Source organism: Hemitrygon akajei, chromosome 5 (assembly GCF_048418815.1).
Source record: "Hemitrygon akajei chromosome 5, sHemAka1.3, whole genome shotgun sequence".
NCBI lineage: Eukaryota > Metazoa > Chordata > Chondrichthyes > Myliobatiformes > Dasyatidae > Hemitrygon > Hemitrygon akajei.
This window is the reverse complement of record NC_133128.1, coordinates 17,688,766-17,708,119: the sequence shown is the minus strand read 5'-3', so window position 1 is coordinate 17,708,119 and position 19,354 is coordinate 17,688,766. Positions and strand designations below refer to the sequence as shown.

Below are 19,354 nucleotides of genomic sequence, written 5' to 3'. Positions count from 1 at the left end.
TCTCTAATTTGAAGGTATCTGTAAAAATGTGTTTTTGGGAGTGCAAATTTATTTGACAATTGGTCAAATAAAGCAAGAGATCCTGAGATAAACAGGTCCCAAAAACACTTAATACCTAGTTCATCCCAATCTTTAAAGACGTTGTCAGTCATGGAAGGGATAAAAAAATAATTAAGAATGGGAGATGATAATGAAAAATTCACTAAACCAAAAAATTTCCTAAATTGAGCCCAAATCCTTAAAGTTTGCTTAACAATTATGTTATCTGTTATTTTATTTGCTGAAAATGAAGAGTATGATCCAAGAAGAGAGACAATAGAGGAATTTTTTACAGAATTAACTTCTAAGGAGACCCATGATGGGCAATCTTTACGATAAATATAATAGGACCAGAAAGTAATATTCCTTATATTGGCAGCCCAATAGTAAAACCTAAAATTGGGTAGGGCTAATCCACCCATTTCTTTATTTCTTTGTAGGTAAACTTTACTTAAACGAGCTTGTTTATTATTCCAAATATAAGATGTTAAAATTGAATCTAAAGAATCAAAGTAGGTCGTAGGAATAAAAATAGGTAAGGCTTGAAAAAGATATAAAATTTTAGGAAGAATCTTCATTTTTAAATTTAAATTTTAAACCTTTTGTTAATGGTTCTATTACTGGTATCTATAACTTGTTGATTGATTCTAGACAAGACTTTTTAGATAAAATAAAAAAAGCTTGGGAGGATGACCTAAATTGTCAGATCTCTGATGATAGATGGAATAAAATTCTTAAACGGTTAATAAATCATCTTTCTGTGCTCGTCATTCTCTTCTACAATTTAAAGTGGTTCATAGAGCTTACATTTCTAAACAGAAGCTGTCCAGTTTTTACCCGAATGTTTCTCCATTTTGTAATAAATGCAACTCTGGTGATGCCTCTTTAATTCATATGTTTTGGTTTTGCCCTAAAATTGAAAAGTTTTGGTGGGAAGTATTTCATACCTTCTCACAACTTTTTAGGGTCCAATTTGACCCAAATCCCCTTACTGCCTTGTTCGGTGTTATTGCAAATGAAGATATAACTTTAAATACTCCTAACCTACAGGTGTTAGTTTTTACCTCTCTTTTAGCAAGAAGAGCAATCTTGCTTAAATGGAAGGAGTCTACCCGTCCTACACATCTTCAATGGCTACGTGATATTATGTCTTATTTAAATTTAGAAAAGATCCGCTGCTCAGTCTTAAATTCGAAACAATCTTTTTATGATAACTGGGGACCTTTCCTAAATTACTTTTTCAATTTATAAAGTTTAACAGTGCACAGACTTTTATGTATGTTTTTATTTTCTCTTCTTAAGCGAATATGGTTTTTTTTCTAATTATCCATTATCATCCATCAGCTTTTTTCTTTGGTAGTTGGTAGGGGGTTGACTTTTTTTATATAAAAAATTTATTTTATGATGTATGACTTATCTTTAAATTTTTGATTACAGAGTGGTATACCTTTATGTGTTATGCTATAACATTTTGATCAATTTTATTACAATATATGAATGTATACAAGTTATGTTGAGATGCATCGATGTGTTGCACTCTGTAAAGCTTGGTTTTTTTCCTAAAAAGAAAAGGAAAGGGAAAAAAGATTATGAGAGAAAGCTGGCAGGGAACATAAAAACTGACTGTAAAAGCTTTTATAGATATGTGAAAAGAAAAAGATTGGTTAAGACAAATGTAGGTCCTTACAGTCAGAAACAGGTGACTTGATCATGGGGAACAAGGACATGGCAGACCAATTGAATAACTACTTTGGTTCCATCTTCACGAAGGAGGACATAATTAATCTTCTGGAAATAGTAGGGGACCGAAGGTCTAGTGAGATGGAGGAACTGAGGGAAATACATGTTAGTAGGGAAGTGGTGTTAGGTAAATTGCAGGGATTAAAGGCAGATAAATCCCTAGGGCCAGATGGTCTGCATCCCAGAGTGCTTAAGGAAGTAGCCCAAGAAATAGTGGATGCATTAGTGATAATTTTTCAAAACTCCTTAGATTCTGGATTAGTTCCTGAGGATTAGAGGGTGGCTAATTTAACCCCACTTTTTAAAAAAGGAGGGAGAGAGAAACCAGGGAATTATAGACCAGTTAGTCTGACATCGGTGGTGGGGAAAATGCTAGAGTCAGTTATCAAAGATGTGATAACAGCACATTTGGAAAGCGGTGAAATCATCGGACAAAGTCAGCATGGATTTGTGAAAGGAAAATCATGTCTGACGAATCTTATAGAATTTTTTGAGGATGTAACTAGTAGAGTGGATAGGGGAGAACCAGTGGATGTGGTATATTTAGATTTTCAAAAGGTCCCACACAGGAGATTAGTGTGCAAACTTAAAGCACATGGTATTGGGGGCATGGTATTGATGTAGATAGAGAATTGGTTGGCAGACAGGAAGCAAAGAGTGGGAGTAAATGGGACCTTTTCAGAATGGCAGGCAGTGACTAGTGGGGTACCGCAAGGCTCAGTGCTGGGACCCCAGTTGTTTACAATATATATTAATGATTTAGACAAGGGAATTAAATGCAGCATCTCCAGGTTTGCTGATGACACGAAGCTGGGCGGCAGTGTTAGCTGTGAGGAGGATGCTAAGAGGATGCAGGGTGACTTGGATAGGTTAGGTGAGTGGGCAAATTCATGGCAGATGCAATTTAAAGTGGATAAATGTGAGGTTATCCACTTTGGTTGCAAGAACAGGAAAACAGATTATTATCTGAATGGTGGCCGATTAGGAAATGGGGAGGAGCAACGAGACCTGGGTGTCATTGTACACCAGTCATTGAAGGTGGGCATGCAGGTACAGCAGGCAGTGAAAAAGGCGAATGGTATGTTGGCATTCAGAGCAAAAGGATTTGAGTATAGGAGCAGGGAGGTTCTACTGCAGTTTTACAAGGCTTTGGTGAGACCACACCTAGAGTATTGTGTGCAGTTTTGGTCCCCTATTCTGAGGAAAGACATTCTTGCCATAGAGGGAGTACAAAGAAGGTTCACCAGTTTGATTCCTGGGATGGCAGGACTTTCATATGAAGAAAGACTGGATCGACTAGGCTTATACTCACTGGAATTTAGAAGATTGAGGGGGGGATGTTATTGATCTGGTTATAAATTGAATTTTAATAAGAGTGAATTATTTCCATTAAATATGCAAGTTCCAATTTATAAACATTTACTATTTAAAGTGGTTACAGATTATTTTACTTATTTAGGCATTAAAATTACTAAAAAACATAAAGATTTATTTAAAGTTAACTTTTTACCCTTAATTGACCAAGTTAAGCAACTTGCTATCAGGTGGTCTCCGTTATCTTTGTCATTGGTTGGTAGAATTAATGCTATTAAGATGATGGTATTACCCAAATTCTTATATCTATTTCAAGCATTACCAATTTTTATTCCTAAATCTTTTTTTGATATTATTGGCTCTAAAATATCTTCTTATCTATGACAGAATAAAAATCCTAGACTAGGTAAAAAATATTTACAGAAGCCTAAGAAGGAGGGTGGTTTGGCCTTGCCAAACTTGAGATTTTACTATTGGGCAGCTAATATACAATATTTAATATTTTGGACACAAGAATTGACTGCAGCTGCCTGCCCACAATGGGTAAATTTGGAATGTAAATCTGTACAAGACTTTTCTTTGTTTTCAATCTTAGGATCTTCGCTTCCTTTTTATTTATCTAAATTGAATAAACAATTAACAAATCCTATAGTCAAATATACATTGTGAATTTGGTTTCAATTTCAGAAATTTTTTGGTTTGAATAAGTTTATTTTATCATGCCCTATAATATCTAACTATTCTTTTTGGCCCTCTTTTATGGATCAAGCTTTTCTCTTATGGAAAACAAAAGGTATAACATGTTTTCGTGATTTGTTTTTAGATGATAGTGTTATGTCCTTTGAACAGCTATCTAATAAATATAATTTACCTAAAACCCATTTTTTTAGATATTTGCAAGTTAGAAATTTTTTGTATAATGAGTTACAGTCTTTTCCGAAATTATGTCCATTGGACATTACCGAAAGAATTTTAGCTCTGAACCCTTGTCAAAAGGGTTTAGTAGCTATTATTTATAATATGATCATGAAAATACAGCCAGAAGTATCAGAAAAAATTAAGAAGGAATGGGAAGAAGAACTTCATTGTCTTATATCCGCTGAACAGTGGGAGAAAATTTTACTATTAGTCAATTCGTCCTCTATTTGTGCTAAACATGCCCTTATACAATTTAAGGTTGTACATAGAGCTCATATGTCTAAGGATAAACGTGCTAGATTTTACTCTTATGTTAATTCAACCTGTGACAGATGTCATTCTGATGTTGCTTCATTGACCCATATGTTTTGGTCTTGCCCTTGTTTACAAAATTACTGGAAAGATATTTTCAGTATTATTTCAAGAGTTCTGAATATCAATTTCCAACTGCATCCTTTTACTGCAATTTTTGGTTTACCAATGATGGATAATAGTCGTTTATCCTCTTCATCTCGACGAATGATTGCGTTTGTTACATTAATGGCTAGAAGATCTATTTTATTGAACTGGAAAGAAATTAATCCTCCAACTATATTTCAGTGGTTCTCTCAAACTATCTCTTTGAGTTTAGAAAAAATTAGAAGTGTTGTTTTTGATCCTTCAGTTAAATTTGAAGAAACTTGGAGACCATTTATTCAACATTTTCATATGAGTTAAATTGTCTTTTTCTAAACCTCACTTTGATTATCCTTAATTATTTGGATGGAGGTTCGGAGTTATTGGCACTACTGTATGTATTTAACATTATGCAATGGCCCATGTTGGTTAGTTTTTTTATTCATAAATACTTTGAGTTTGGGAGGCTATATATACTAATTATTATCTATTTGAATGTCTACTTAAACTATTAATTATGTACTCTCAAACACTTTGTATTCATGTTTCATTTATGTTTGTTTAAAAAATTAATAAAAAAATTTAAAAAGAAAGAAAGAAAGAAGATTGAGGGGGGATCTTATTGAAATGTATAAAATTCTAAAGGGATTGGACAGGCTAGATGCAGAAAGATTGTTCCCAATGTTGGGGAAGTCCAGAACGAGGGGTCACAATTTAAGGATAAAGGGGAAGCCTTTTAGGACCGAGATGAGGAGAAACTTTTTCACACAGAGAGTGGTGAATCTGTGGAATTCTCTGCCACAGGAAACAGTCGAGGCCAATTCATGGGGTATATTTAAGAGGGAGTTAGATATAGCCCTTGTGGCTAAAGGGATCAGGGGGTATGGAGAGAAAGCAGGTACAGGGTTCTGAGTTGGATGATCAGCCATGATCATACTGAATGGCGGTGCAGTCTCGAAGGGCCGAATGGCCTACTCCTGCACCTATTTTCTATGTTTCTGTCTCCGTGTGGCCATCTTTAGTACACCTTCACAATGAAATGCTAAACTTCACTTGTTGAGTAACATGCCCAAGTCTGGACTACTCGCCATAAGTGAAATTCTGTAAAGTTTAAATTTCTCTGCATAAATGGGACTGAATTTGCAGAAATTGCTCATAATTATTGAGATTAGTGGCATTGTGGTTACGCTACTAGAGAGCTAATCAGCAAGATATAATTTCAAATCATATCATGACATCTTAATTCAAGTACTTAAATCTGGAATAAAAGAAATGGACATTAATAACATGAACTTTCTGGATGGTCATTAAAATATAGTTTAATAATTTTTATCAGACTGGCAGTTGGTGACTAGTGGTGTTCCGCAGGGGTCGATGTTGGGACCCCAACTCTTTACAATCTATATTAATGATTTGGAGAAAGGGACTAAGTGCAACGTATCGAAGTTTGCTGATGACACAAAGATGGGAGGGAGTGTAATGAGTGCGGAGGACATTGAAACCCTGCAGGGGGACATAGATAGGCTGAGTGATTGGGCAGACATTTGGCAGATGAAATATAATACTGACAAGTGTGAGGTCTTGCATTTTGGCAGGAAAAATAATAGAGCAAGTTATTATTTAAATGGTGAGAAACTGGAAAGTGCTTCTGTGCAAAGGGATCTGGGGGTCCTGGTGCAGGAAACACAAAAAGTTAGTATGCAAGTGCAGCAGGTGGTCAAGAAGACCAATGGAATGCTGGCTTTTAATGCTAGGGGGATGGAGTATAAGAACAGGGAGGTCTTACTGCAGTTGTACCGGGTATTGGTGAGACCACACCTGGAGTACTGCATGCAGTTCTGGTGTCCATACTTAAGAAAGGACATACTGGCTCTTGAGGCAGTGCAGAGAAGGTTCACTAGGTTAATTCCGGGGATGGGTGGGTTGATGAATGATGAGAGGTTGAGTAGATTGGGACTCTACTCATTGGAGTTCAGAAGAATGAGAGGCGATCTTATTGAAACATATAAGATTGTGAAGGGGCTTGATCGGGTGGATGTGGGGAGAATGTTCCCAATGTTTCCTGGATAAAAATGGCATTAGGGGATACGGTGAGCGAGCAGGTAAGTGGACATGAGGCTAGGTTTAGATCAGCCATGTGATCTCCTGGACCAGTTTTCGATAGCCTGGATGGGTCGGAGAGGAATTTTCCAGATTTTTTCTCCTCAATTGGCAAATTGTTTTTTTCCCCCCGGGTGATCACATGGGATTGGGCGGGATGAATAATAAAATAAAATGGGCGGCATGGTGCCCTGTTGGTTGGCACTGTTGCCTTGTGGGATTCGGTGAAAACTAGAGTTAAGATTGGATCAGCCATGATTTTGTTGAATGGTGGAGCAGGCTTGAGGGGCCGATTGGCCTACTCCTGCTCCTATCTCTTATGTTCTTATCTGTCATCTTTGTTTGGCCTGACCTATATGCATCTCTGAATTGGTGTAGTCACTTCAGAAGCGGCCTTGTCATTGAGTCTGTACAAGTGGATGGTCAGTGTGTTGGTTTGCCAAGAACATTTATACAGCATGAACAAATTTAAAAACAGCTTTTTCTTTTTTTATCATTCAGTTTAATTTCTTAAGCATTAGTTTAATATTAAGCATTTAGTTTGCTTCATAGTCAGTGATTTGATGACTTCGATTTGCTATATACTTAATATGTTAATATCTTTTCCCGAAGGAAGAAAGAAAGACTATATTGTCGAAGCATCTAATTTAATTTGATTCCTTTACTGCCTAAGTAATTTAATTCAAATTGAACTAATCTGTTGATTAGATTGTGTTAGCTTGCATCTAAGAAGTATTTTTAAGATAGTAACGTTATATTTTCATTCTCGCTGAACTATCATGTTTGTGTGTTGCCAATATTTTGGTACAAAGCTGGGATCTGTGCAACATTTGCTGACAATAAGCACATTTTATTGTGCATATATATTTTATGGTGTTTAATACAATCTGTGAATTGTTGCGATTGTTTTAAGTATTGATTGTTGCTTCAGCCACATTGGCACAGGCCTGATTGATCATCATCTGTATAAATTTATTGAGCTATTGGACCAGCCCAGAGCAGTTCTTAGAATCTGGAGCATTTTGATAATTTGGCACTAATTAGTATATTTTCTTTGAACCCTCTGTGTCTATTTCAGTACATTCATTGTTGATAAAGTGATGTGTTCCTAACTTAAACATATCGATGAGAGAGTACATGATGGTGAAAATAAATTGCACATATGTAGAATGTTTTACCCATATGATCCATTAGTTTGTAGTTCACTGTTGGGGGCTGAATTGCAGCAGTTACAGTTAAAATTGGAAATGTCAGTTTTAATCATATAAGTGATTTTCATCTTGGTGTTGATACTTTTATTAAAGTTGTCACTAAGAGTAAACATTTTGTGTGTAAATGTTAAACTATTCAGTGGGATTTATTCACTAAATTCGACTCAACAAAATATGGATTTTATTCAATCGTACATGTAATGCTGTGGTGTGAGTTCACAGTATGCTTCCATTCATTACATTTTTGTACACTGATACAGATGTTACTACAACTACTAAAATGCTTATATTAACTCTGTTAATACAATGAATTGATTGAAAGCAACTCCATGGGGCACAAATAGGTTTTAAAAGAAAATTGTAATTTGAAACTTTACTGTGTGGTATCGAATATATTGTGGAGATTTTTTAAAAACTAACTATCATTTTTTATCTTGATTGGAGCCTGTCTCAGCTGCTGTGGGTCCATTTTTGTTAAATGTGCACATTTCTTTTCTTCCAGTCTGTGGCTGTGGACGATGTATTGCTGCAGTGCCTGGCCTTCCTGCTGTGCTGCGTGAACTACTTAGACTTCTTTTTAAAGGTTTCTTCCCTAAATGCGCTTCTTCACAGTTGTTGAAATGTATTTCTAAATGGAAGTATTAAAAAATTTCTATGACTTGTCTGCTAGGTACATAGAATTTTGCAATTTCCCATTGGTCACATCTCTTGAAATGTTAGAACTTTCAAAAGCTGGACTAGAACCTATTGGCTCTAATTGTGATGTCTTTCTAAAAATTTTAACCCAAATCTTTTCAGCTGTCTGATCTATTTTGAACATAATATGCTTCATAAAGTGCAGCAACTCATACAAATGTAGTATTCAAGGTATCGACCATCAAAGGGAGAATCTGTTTTGGTCTCAATTGTGGGTGAACTACGCCTTGACCAAAAATGATGCTTGAATAGTTCCACTAGAATGTATGTTTTTGTCATGGGGAATGGGTAGAGAGCATTGGGGGAGTTCAATTTAATTCCTTGTCTGAAAAATAGCATCGCTAATAATGTAGCACTCCATGTTCTGCATGGGAGTAAAGTTTCTGTAAAGGAACTTCAAACTCTCAAAAGTTGTACAAAGCAATTTCTAATAACAAAATGAGTGCAGAAATACTGCTGAGATGGGAGATTGGTAACTATTATATTACCATTATAACACTCTCCATGTTCTATAGTCCTGAAATGTTGAGGCAGCTTTTGCCATCCTCACCACCACCATCCTATAGCTCCAGTTAGGACTCATGAAATTGTCTAGTTTACATAGATGAGAGATCTTAATAGACTAGATAGTTAGATATAAGAGAAATTTGGATGGGAGGGTTATGGAGGTCTTTGCTCCGGATGCAGGTCAATGGGGCTTGGCAGATTAATAGTTTGGCGCAGACTAAATGGGCCAAAGGGCCAGTTTCTGTGCTGTAATGCCATGACTCTTATCAAGGATAAGTATCTCTTCCATACTTGTTCCTTGACTGTTGAAGCTCAAGATTAAAGTTAAAGCTAACTCTGCTGTTTGCTTTGTTGCTCAAGCTTTCCAGATGTTTCAATAAATATCAAGATGAAACTAAACTGTCATTAAAAGGTATAAGGTCCTCACTTTAATTCCTGTTCATTCCTTTGACTTGGGACTCATTCTGATTTGGGATCCCAGAGCCAGTGCTAATGAAATGGAGAAATTATGTTTTGCTCATTTTCATTATGATTTGGTCATCTTTCTCCTATAGAGACTTCATTAGGCTTGATTTTGCAACCATTTGAATCAATAATAATTGTCTAGGCTCATGCATAGGTCAATGATATAAGGGAAACAGAATTGGAAATGAAGATTTGCTGTTTAATCCAATTATTATTGAAATAAAATACCAATATTCGTGAATGAATAGCCAATGCTAGTGTTTCAATATTTCCAACTGTATTGTTTATAAACGTAAGTTTAGATGGTATTTCTTCACTTAAATACTCCCATGCAATAAGTGAAAGTTTTCATTTTAGCACAAAGTACAAATTTCTATTTAGAAATGCATCATTCACATAATGCTTGTTGCTATATGTTAAATATAAAGTGTGTGCAAAAATCTGGTGCTAGCTTTTCAGTGTGTTTCTATTTGTACATGATACGTTTAAGTACTATGTTTGCTCAAAGACATTAACTTCTAATAAACTAAACAGACAAGTTGTGGAAAACTGCTTTTGATGCATTGGTCACTTAATAAGGTTTAACAAGGTATTCTTAAATGTGCCCCGTTTTTGCCCTGTTCATACTACTTCACCTACTGACTCTCTTGACATCCATTTGCAATCTTGTACCATGGTCTCCCTGCAGTAGCATTTGTTAATTATTAGGACAGCTTTCTAATGGTAGTTGCATAGAAATGTTATATTCAAGAGGAACATTGAATTATCCAAATGTGAAAAACTTAATTGCCTGCTCAAATCTTGAAGTAAAATTCTTTTGGTCTATTTGAGCAGAAATTCAAAATTCTCTTTCTAGAAGTATTTGTGTTGGACACAAATTATCAGATAAATAATTTGAATTCTCCTTCAGTCTTCCTATAAATACTTGTCTTGAAGGATACATTTATTTTAGAATAAATCTGTTGTTTCCATGGCATTCAGTTCAAGTTTATTGTCATCTGATTGCACATATTTACAACCAAACAAAACAACATTCCTCCGGACCACAGTACACCCACAAAACAAATCACACACAGCACATAATCTAAATATTACCACAAACAAGTTAATAAAATATAATTCAAAATGTATATAGTGTTCAGCACAGGTAAACAGAACAGTAAACAGTTCTCTGACAAGAGTGATGAGTGATTTTTGAAGAGGTTACTAGGAAAGTTGATGAGGGTAAAGCAGTGGATGTTCTCTAAATGGTAGGGCATTGAGGAATGCAGTAGAACAGAGTGATCTAGGAATAATGGTGCATAGTTCCCTGAAGGTGGAATCTCATGTGGATAGGGTGGTGAAGAAAGCTTTTGGTATGCTGGCCTTTATAAATCAGAGCATTGAGTATAGGAGTTGGGATGTAATGTTAAAATTGTACAAGGCATTGGTGACGCCAAATTGGGAGTATTGTGTACAGTTCTAGAAGGTTGAGGGGGGACTTGATAGAGGTATTTAAAATTATGAGGGGGATAGATCGAGTTGACGTGCATAGGCTTTTTCCATTGAGACTAGGCGAGATTCATACAAGAGGACATGAGTTGAGAGTTAGGGGGCAAAAGTTTAGGGGTAATACGAGGGGGAACTTCTTTACTCAGAGAGTGGTAGCTGTGTGGAACGAGCTTCCAGTAGAAGTGGTAGAGGTAGGTTCGATTTTGTCATTTAAAAAAAATTGGGATAGGTATATGGACAGGAAAGGAATGGAGGGTTATGGATTAGGTGAGAGTAAGCGTTTGGCATGGACTAAAAGGGTCAAGATGGCCTGTTTCTGTGCTGTAATTGTTATATGGTTATATGGGACCTCGATAGTGGCAAGGTATTCATTAGTCTCACAGCCTGAGGGAAGAAGCTGTAACCCAGTCTGGCAATCCTGGTCTTGATGCTCTTGTACCTCCTTCCTGGTGGTAGTGGGTCAAAGAGATTGTGGGATGGGTGGTAGGGATCCTCATCAGGCCCTTGGTCTACAGTGCTCCTGGCAAGTGTCACAGATTAACTGTCACAAACAGTTAATCTTGATATTTTCAATGTTCTTAACAGTACGATAGGAGGTAAGGTGTCTGACTTTTCTAATTAATATCATAATATTTAATGGATCACAAGGTGACAGCTTCTTTGAGAAGGCAACAAGTTTCTTGAGCCTGTTTGCAAGAACTGACATTCAGCATTTCTTTGTAGTAATGACATTTGTAAAGGGTGATTGATATTGGACCTACTCCAAGAGTTGCCCTCAGCCAATAAATCCTTATCACCAACTCCATTGTTCTACAATAGGTGCCCTTGAGGTGTTTGGAGACTTGAAATTTTAGCACTCTTGAATTCTTTTTTGTGCCCATGTGTGAAATTGCTGATGTCCTTCATGGGGCAATATCGATTCAGAAAGTTCCCAGGATGCGGATAAAGGTGTTTCTCACATTCAACACACATAAAAAGCTGGAGGAACTCAGCAGGTCAAGCAGCATTTATGAAAGGGAATGAACAGTCACGACCCTTCTTCAGGGCTGGAAAGGAAGAGGGAAGAAGCCAGAATAAGGTGGTGGGGGAGGGGATTATTCCCCTCCATAGATGCTGCCTGAGTTCCTCTAGCATTTTGAATATGTTGCTAACATCTGCAGAATCTCCTGTGCTTATAGCTTCTTTCACTGTAAAGTGCTCTTGTAGTCACAATATTTTCCATCATTTCCCCAACCCTACCCCCACACAAGCCCTTTCCCAGTTGTAAGTTTGACTAGTGCCTACTGTATGATCCTGTTGCTGCTGCTCAATCAATCGTCGTGGCTATCCCTCAAGGTCAAGGATGACGGTCTAGGTTCTGTTGATCTATTTATGGGCTCTCAAGTGGCTTATGAGTCCAATCATGGCTTTGAAAGTTCTTCCGCATTCAGGACAGGTAGTTCCAGATGGCAGATCGGGCTTTGGTTGTTGTTGCCTCTCTTTCCATTTTCTTCTCTTTTCTAATTCTGCACGTCTGTTGGTTAGTTGGTTCTTGATGACGTAGGCTTCAATGCTTGTTGTTTTTGCTTCATTTTGCGCGCTGATGTTGGTTCTTCTATCTTCCCAGCTGATATTTAAGATATTTTGAAGACCGTGTTGATGGAACTTTCCAAGTGCCTTCAGATGTCGTCGGTATGTTGCCCAGGTTTCTGATGCATACAGGAGCATTGGGATCACCACTGCTTTGTACATTAACATTTTGGTGTCTGTTCAGATGCCACGATCATGAAAGACTCTTGTTCGGAGATGTCCAAAAGCTGTTTCAGCGGATTTAAGATGATGTTGGATTTCGTCATTAAGGTCGACATTGGAGGAGGTTTGACTTCCAAGATACGGAAAGTGGCCTGCATTTTCCAAGGTTGTTTCTCCAAGCTGAGTTGTTGGTTCTGTCTGATTTATCTAAGTTAGTGATGGTTGGTAGATGATCTGAGTCTTCTTGGAATTGATGGTAAGTCTAGGTTTCGTGTATGCACAGTTGAAGGAAGTCCGAATCTGTTGTAAACACGAGGAAATCTGCAGATGCTGGAAATTCAAACAACACACACAAAATGCTGGTGGAACACAGCAGGCCAGGCAGCATCTATAAGGAGAAGCACTGTCGATGTTTCGGGCCGAGACCCTTTGTCAGTTCGTCAGGACTAACGAAGGGTCTTGGCCCGAAACGTCGACAGTGCTTCTCGTTATAGATGCTGCCTGGCCTGCTGTGTTCCACCAGAATCTGTTGTAGATGGTTTTCGAGAGAGCTGCAACACTGTTGTGATCTGTGTATTGGAACTCGATGAGGGAACTCGTAGATGTCTTGTTTTTGGACTTGAGATGGGCAAGATTGAAAAGTCTGTCATCTGTTCTGTAGATGTTTTTGATTCCTGGGGGTAGGTCGTCCTTGATGTGGATGATTATTGCAATGAAGATGGTGAACAAAGTTGGGGCAATCACGCATCCCTGTTTTACTCCGGATCTGACTTGAAAAGGCTCACAGTTACTATTGCTGACCATGACTCTGGCAAGCATGCCATCGTGGAGGAGTCTCAGGATTGGAATGTACTTTTAGAAGGGCATCCATAGGTGGATAGGACATCCCATAGGAGTTCCCTTGATACCGAGTCAAAAGGCTTTGGTGAAGTCGATGAATGCCATGTACAAAGGTTGAAGTTGTTCACAACATTCTTCTTGTAGTTGTCGCATTGTGAAGATCATGTCAATTGCTCCACGTGATGGTCTAAAACGGGCTTGTGTCTCTGGAAGGATCTTCTCGGCTAAAGGCTTGAGCCAGTTGTTCATGATGTGTGTAAGGATCTTTCCTGTTGTCGCTAACAGGGAAATTCCACGATAGTTTCCGCATTCAGATCGATCGCCTTTCCTTTTGTAGGTGGTAACGTTTGCTGAGTCTCTAAAGTCTGCTGGTACGTCTTCATTTATCCAGATCTTGATGAGAAGTTGATGCAGTTGATAATCAAGTGGGTTACCTCCAATTTTGTAGACCTCGGCTGGTATTCCATGGAGTCCAGTGGCATTGTTGTTTTCCAAGGTTGTGATGGCTTCCTTGACTTCTTCAAGTGTTGGTATTTTGCTTAGGGAGTTGTCAACAGGCTGTTTTGGAATGTTGTTAATCACATTCCTGCCAAATGAAATAGTCTGATTTAGAAGATCTTCAAAGTGCTCCCTCCATCTAAAATTGATGTCAGCATCACTCTTCAGGATGGTTGAACCTTCTTTGCTTTTGAGAGGGGCTTGACTGTGAGTGGATGGGCCAAAAATAGCTTTAGTTGTGTTGAAAAAGCCTCGAGTGTCATTGGCGTCTGCTAGTTGTTGGATTTCCTGAGCTTTCTTCCTCCACCATTGGTTTTTCAGGTTTCGGGTGCTCTTCTGGACTGCAGCCTTGCATTCCTGATAGTGTTTCCTTTGATAGCCATTTGTCGGTCATTTTGTAAGGTGATGAAAGCTTTTCTCTTTTCATCAATGAGTTGTTGGAGTAGTTTGCCATTATCATCGAATCAATCCTGATGTTTTTTTGTCTTGAACCCAATTGTTTCTTTGCAGGAGGTGATGATAGCATTCTTCAATTGATTCCATTGTTCTTCTACAGATGGTGGGATTTGTTGAGGCAGTTGTTCTTGAAGATTTTGTTGGAGCATCTGTACATGGTTGATGACTTGAAGGATGTCACATTGAATTTCTAATAGTGTTCTGATTCTTGTGTTTCCTTTTGGGCCGTATCTTCATTCTCATGGTGGACGAGATGAGTCGATGGTCTGTCCAGCACTCGTCGGCACCAGTAACATCTCTTGTTATCAGTACATCTTGGTTGTCCAGGGATTGTACGATGATGTAATCAATGAGGTGCTAGTGTTTGGAGCGTGGATGCTGCCAGGAGACTTTGTGCCTGTTTTTCTGGTGAAATAGGGTGTTTGTAGTCACTAGGTTGTGTTCAGCACATTTGGTGAGGAGGAGTGTTCCATTGCCGTTGACCTTACAAACTCCTTCCTTGCTTATTATTCCAGTCCAGAGCCTATGACCTTTCCCAACTCTGGCATTGAAGTCTCCCAAAAGAATGATCTTGTCGTCGTTGAGAACAGAGGAAAGGACATGGTCAAGTTGGGCGTAGAAGTTCATCTTTATTTCATCTTCAGCGTCCAGAGTTGGAGCATAGGCGCTGATGATGGTGGCGTGTTGGTTCTTGACAAGCTGGGTTTGCAGAGTCATGAGACGTTAATAGATTCCCAGTGGTTGCTCTGTCAGCTTCTGAAGTAGGCTATTTCAGATATCAAAACCTACTCCTTGGATCCTCGGTTGTTCAGGATCAAGTCCTTTCCAGATAAAGGTGTGTTGACCTTGCTCTTCCTTTAGTTGCCCTTCTCCAGCTCTGCGGGTCTCACTCAGAGCAACAATGTTGAAAGTTGAATTTTTGGAGTACCCGGGCAACAAAGGCAGTTCTCCTCTCTGGTTGGCCTGAGTTTGGGTTATCCATCAGAGTCCGTATATTCCAGGTTCCAAATTTCATAGTTTCACTTGTCGATGTTTTTCTACCGCATGATGGTGATCCCTCTGGGTGCGGCTTTCCAGACAGGATGGGGTGAAGCAGACTATTTTTAGGGCACCTTTTCTAGCCCCTTCCCAGTGCAGGGTGAGCAGAGTGGATCCTAAATAGGGCTGCTCAGATGTGAATACTGCTACTGAACAACTTTCCTGCTTCTGTCCAAAAGTTGAGCGACTGAATCAAGTATTCATCGCTTTTGTGCCGGTTCTTGACTAGGAGCTTCCAGCCATCATATTGCCTGCTCCTGATGCCCTCCCCCGATCGCTGAAAGACTTGAAGATGTGGCCCACAGAGCGAAGACGCCTGTGCGTGTATTTGTTTAACGTGTACTTGATGTTGCACTCCAAGAAGCACAAGATACTTCACAAATCAACCAACTGATTCCAGTGGCATGGAAACCATGACGATTGGAGCTGATGGATTTGTTGCAGCCTTCATCCTTCTGCACAGTCATTGAGTTTGAAGTAACTTCGTCTGCCTGTTCCACCGTTGAGGTCTTGGTTGGATTGTTCTTTGTCAGGGACTCACCCTCGACCTTACCAGCATGGGTGACCCTATCAGGAGCATAACTCCAGATGGCATCGCTCTCGGGATCTCAGGACCACACAAGCTTCTCCACCATGACAAGGTAACAATTGGTGGAGAAGGCTCAATCAATATTATTGTACTTAACATTAGCTTTCTTTGAAATGCATACAATACTATGCAAAAGACTTGGGCACCCTAGCTATGTATGGTATATGTGCCCAAGTCATTTGCACAGTACTGTATTTGTCAATGTGGAGTGGAGAAGGAGTTTGTAAACCTGGTAGGAGCAAAGGATTTTTGGGAATGGCGAGAGTGGAGCTCCCAGAGAGAGGTTGGGAGAGGTGGCAGAGAAGGAGTGCCTGGGGCAGGAGGTGGCGCCAGTCTAGACACATCCAGCCCTGAGACACCAGGCAGGGTCACTTGATTCCAAACAATGGTTTATTGACCATTACAAAATTATTCTCTAATGCTACCTGCTCTCTGTCCTCTCCCTTCCTCTTTTCCCAACCATGATTCCCCTCTCCCTGCTCCCTTCCCACTCTCAGTCCACAGTGGAGACCCATTACAGAATCAGGTTTATCATCACTCACATATGCTCTGAAATTTGTTTTGTATTTTTCTATATGGCAGCAGTGCAGTGCAAACGTCTTAGGAAATCTAGCTATATATATGTGCCTAAGACTTTTGCACAGTCCTACATGAGAACATAGGACATTGGAGCAGGAGCAGGCCATCTGGCCTGTTGAGCCTGCTCCACCATTCAATAAGATCATGGCTGATGTAAAATTATTCCAAGTGTTGCTTGCAGATTGGCCATGGCCAAGAATGGAGTGATCATTTACACAGTATCGAATGGTGCTTTGCTTGTGCTACTTGTAATTCTTGATTATTGTATGGATTTATCATTTTCTGACTAGATGCAACTTTTGAGCTTTAAAGAGTTGAATGAATATGCTACTTTATTAAATATCTCCTTTAAGCAGTAATGCAACATTTTTGAATGCACATCTTTTCAAAAATAAGCAATTGCTATTGCATGATTCGGTTGCAGTTGGAACAATTAACCCCCTCCACCATTAGGATGAAGGCGGATAAGCTGAATATTGGCACGCCAATTCATTGTACCTGTCTTAAGAGTGTATTTCATTTCTAGCTTCTAATGTCTTGTGCTACATAAGTTGCTGTATTAATATATTCTAACATTTAAAAGTTGATTTCTAACCAGGAATATTATTTTCTCTACAGTTTGGAGTTCATTCTTTGCACTAACCTTTTTTGTAATATCTTCTTTCATATCATTGATATTTGGTCCTTCAATTGGTGAATGAGCAGCTAATTTGAGAAAGAGTTTTGTTATATCAATTTTATCAGTTCATCAGGTTGGCTAGGCACATGCTTGACAAATTTATCTCCACCGTAAAATGCTTCAAGGTTGATTGTTCATAACTGTAAAAACAAAATCTTAAGTCACGCATCTGCTTTAAAAAATAGGAACTAAGGGAAATGCATAACAAGCAACAACTACAGCAACAGAAAGAAGCTGAAATGGAAATGCAAAAGCAGAAGGACCAAGAGCGGCGGACACAAGAACTGGAAAGACAGCATGAGAAAGAAGCTGCTCAGAGGTGATAACATTTCATTCATCAAATTCAGACTAGAAATGGGAGACAATTAACTCTGTCAAAGCTCCAGTGTAAACAGTGTCCTCCTGGATAAGGTGACATTGTGGTCAATTCAGTGTGATCTAACTTGCAAAAATATGTCACAATGACTTGGGTTAATTATCCATAATCTGCCCCAAGTTTATTCCAGATATGGTAATATATTTGTTATGCTAAAGAGATTTTCAGCAAGTATATTACCGTGGCTTGATGCAGGTTATTGTCATACAAATCCATTTCCAACCCGTGAAAATACCTTCATCCTTTGCCATAGAGTGCCATTTTATTTATTTATTGAGATACAGTGCAGAGTTGGCCCTACCAGACCTTTGAGCCATGCACCCAGCAAACAACCCCCTCATGAAACCCAATTGTGATGCCTTACTCACTGAAGCCCTCTTGATGCTACTATATTTAAGTGCCAAGATAGCTCAAGCGAAGATGATCAGTACAGGCTTGATGTGGATTCTGAGAAGTGCTCTGTACACAATTATCCCTCTGCCCTTTTGTTTCCTTGATGTTAACTGTAATTTTATTTTAACAACTTTTAAAACTAAATGTGTTTTGAGGTGTATGCATATGTGTTTAATATCTTAATCTTTCTTTCCTTCAGACTTAGCAAACCAAGAACAGGCAGCAATATAAAAAGCTCAGTGAAAGGGAATCTGCAGTCAGGCAGAACCGTGCAGAAGAAAATTAACATCGTAGCTCTATTGCGAGAAAGACTGATCTTCAGTAGATGGTTTAGGTATCATCGTAGCGGTGAAATTTATTTGTAAGGAAGTGTCAGTCCTCAAAATGTAATCTTTAAATTTCTGAAGAGCACAAATTTGTGGCACTGATAACTAGTTATCTGATCTTTTATTTATTTGTTTAGAGATACGGCGCAGAATAGGCCCCTCTGGCCCTTCTAGCTGTACTGATAACAATCCCTAATCACAGGACAATTCACAATAACCAATTAGTCTACCCAGCATCTCTTTAGACTGTGAGTGGAAACTGGAGGACCCAGAGAAAACCCACACATTCCATGCGGAGGACGTACAGGGATTCCTTACAGCAGATGCTGGGATTGAACTCCAAATTCTGACACCCCAACCTGTAATAGCTTTGCGCTAACCCCTACGCTACTTGGTGCTTCTGTTTGTGTAGTACTTAATCCAAAATTAACCACAATTGTTATTTCCATATTTCTTCAAATCTTGCAGTACCCAAGTGGTCTTAAAAGGATCCATTGGTCATGGCCTAAATCACAATTTTGCATCCATTTTCAAACCGTACTCTCCTTTGTTCTAATGTCATTTGTGCTCACTGACAACCCTGGTAGCATGCTAACAAAAGGAAAATTTCACCTTTCCATTATCAACTTTGTTTTTAATTTTGAGGAACCCCTCCAACCCCTTGTCAATTTGCTTAAATAAGCATTATTTTGAATCATTTTGTTATGTTCCACAATAAATTATAGATGTCATTTTATTAACGTAGGAGATGAGGTTTTTGTCCGTGATCATTGTCCATTTCATTGTTACGTAAGTGAACAGAAGATGATTAGATCGATGAGTTAACTTTGTATAATCGAACTGCAACTTTGAGCATTCTGACTATTCAGTCCCAAACAAATCAGTACAAGGTTGAGCTTCAAAACTAAGTAACTTTTTATACACTAATGCAATCTTCAATAAGCTTGTTTTCTTCCTTAATTTGTATAGCAC

The 19,354-nt window shown here is 38.5% G+C and overlaps 1 protein-coding gene across 4 annotated transcripts in view; it reads left to right on the top strand.

The window, feature by feature from the left end:
- itsn1 (intersectin 1 (SH3 domain protein)) overlaps positions 1-19,354 on the top strand; it is a 233,172-nt gene that overhangs the window by 97,854 nt on the left and 115,964 nt on the right. For all 4 annotated transcript variants that reach the window (XM_073044892.1, XM_073044891.1, XM_073044890.1 and 1 more), the window contains exon 17: positions 17,473-17,606. In XM_073044892.1, the coding sequence (XP_072900993.1) occupies positions 17,473-17,606 (134 nt within the window). The remainder of the gene's footprint in view (positions 1-17,472; positions 17,607-19,354) is intronic.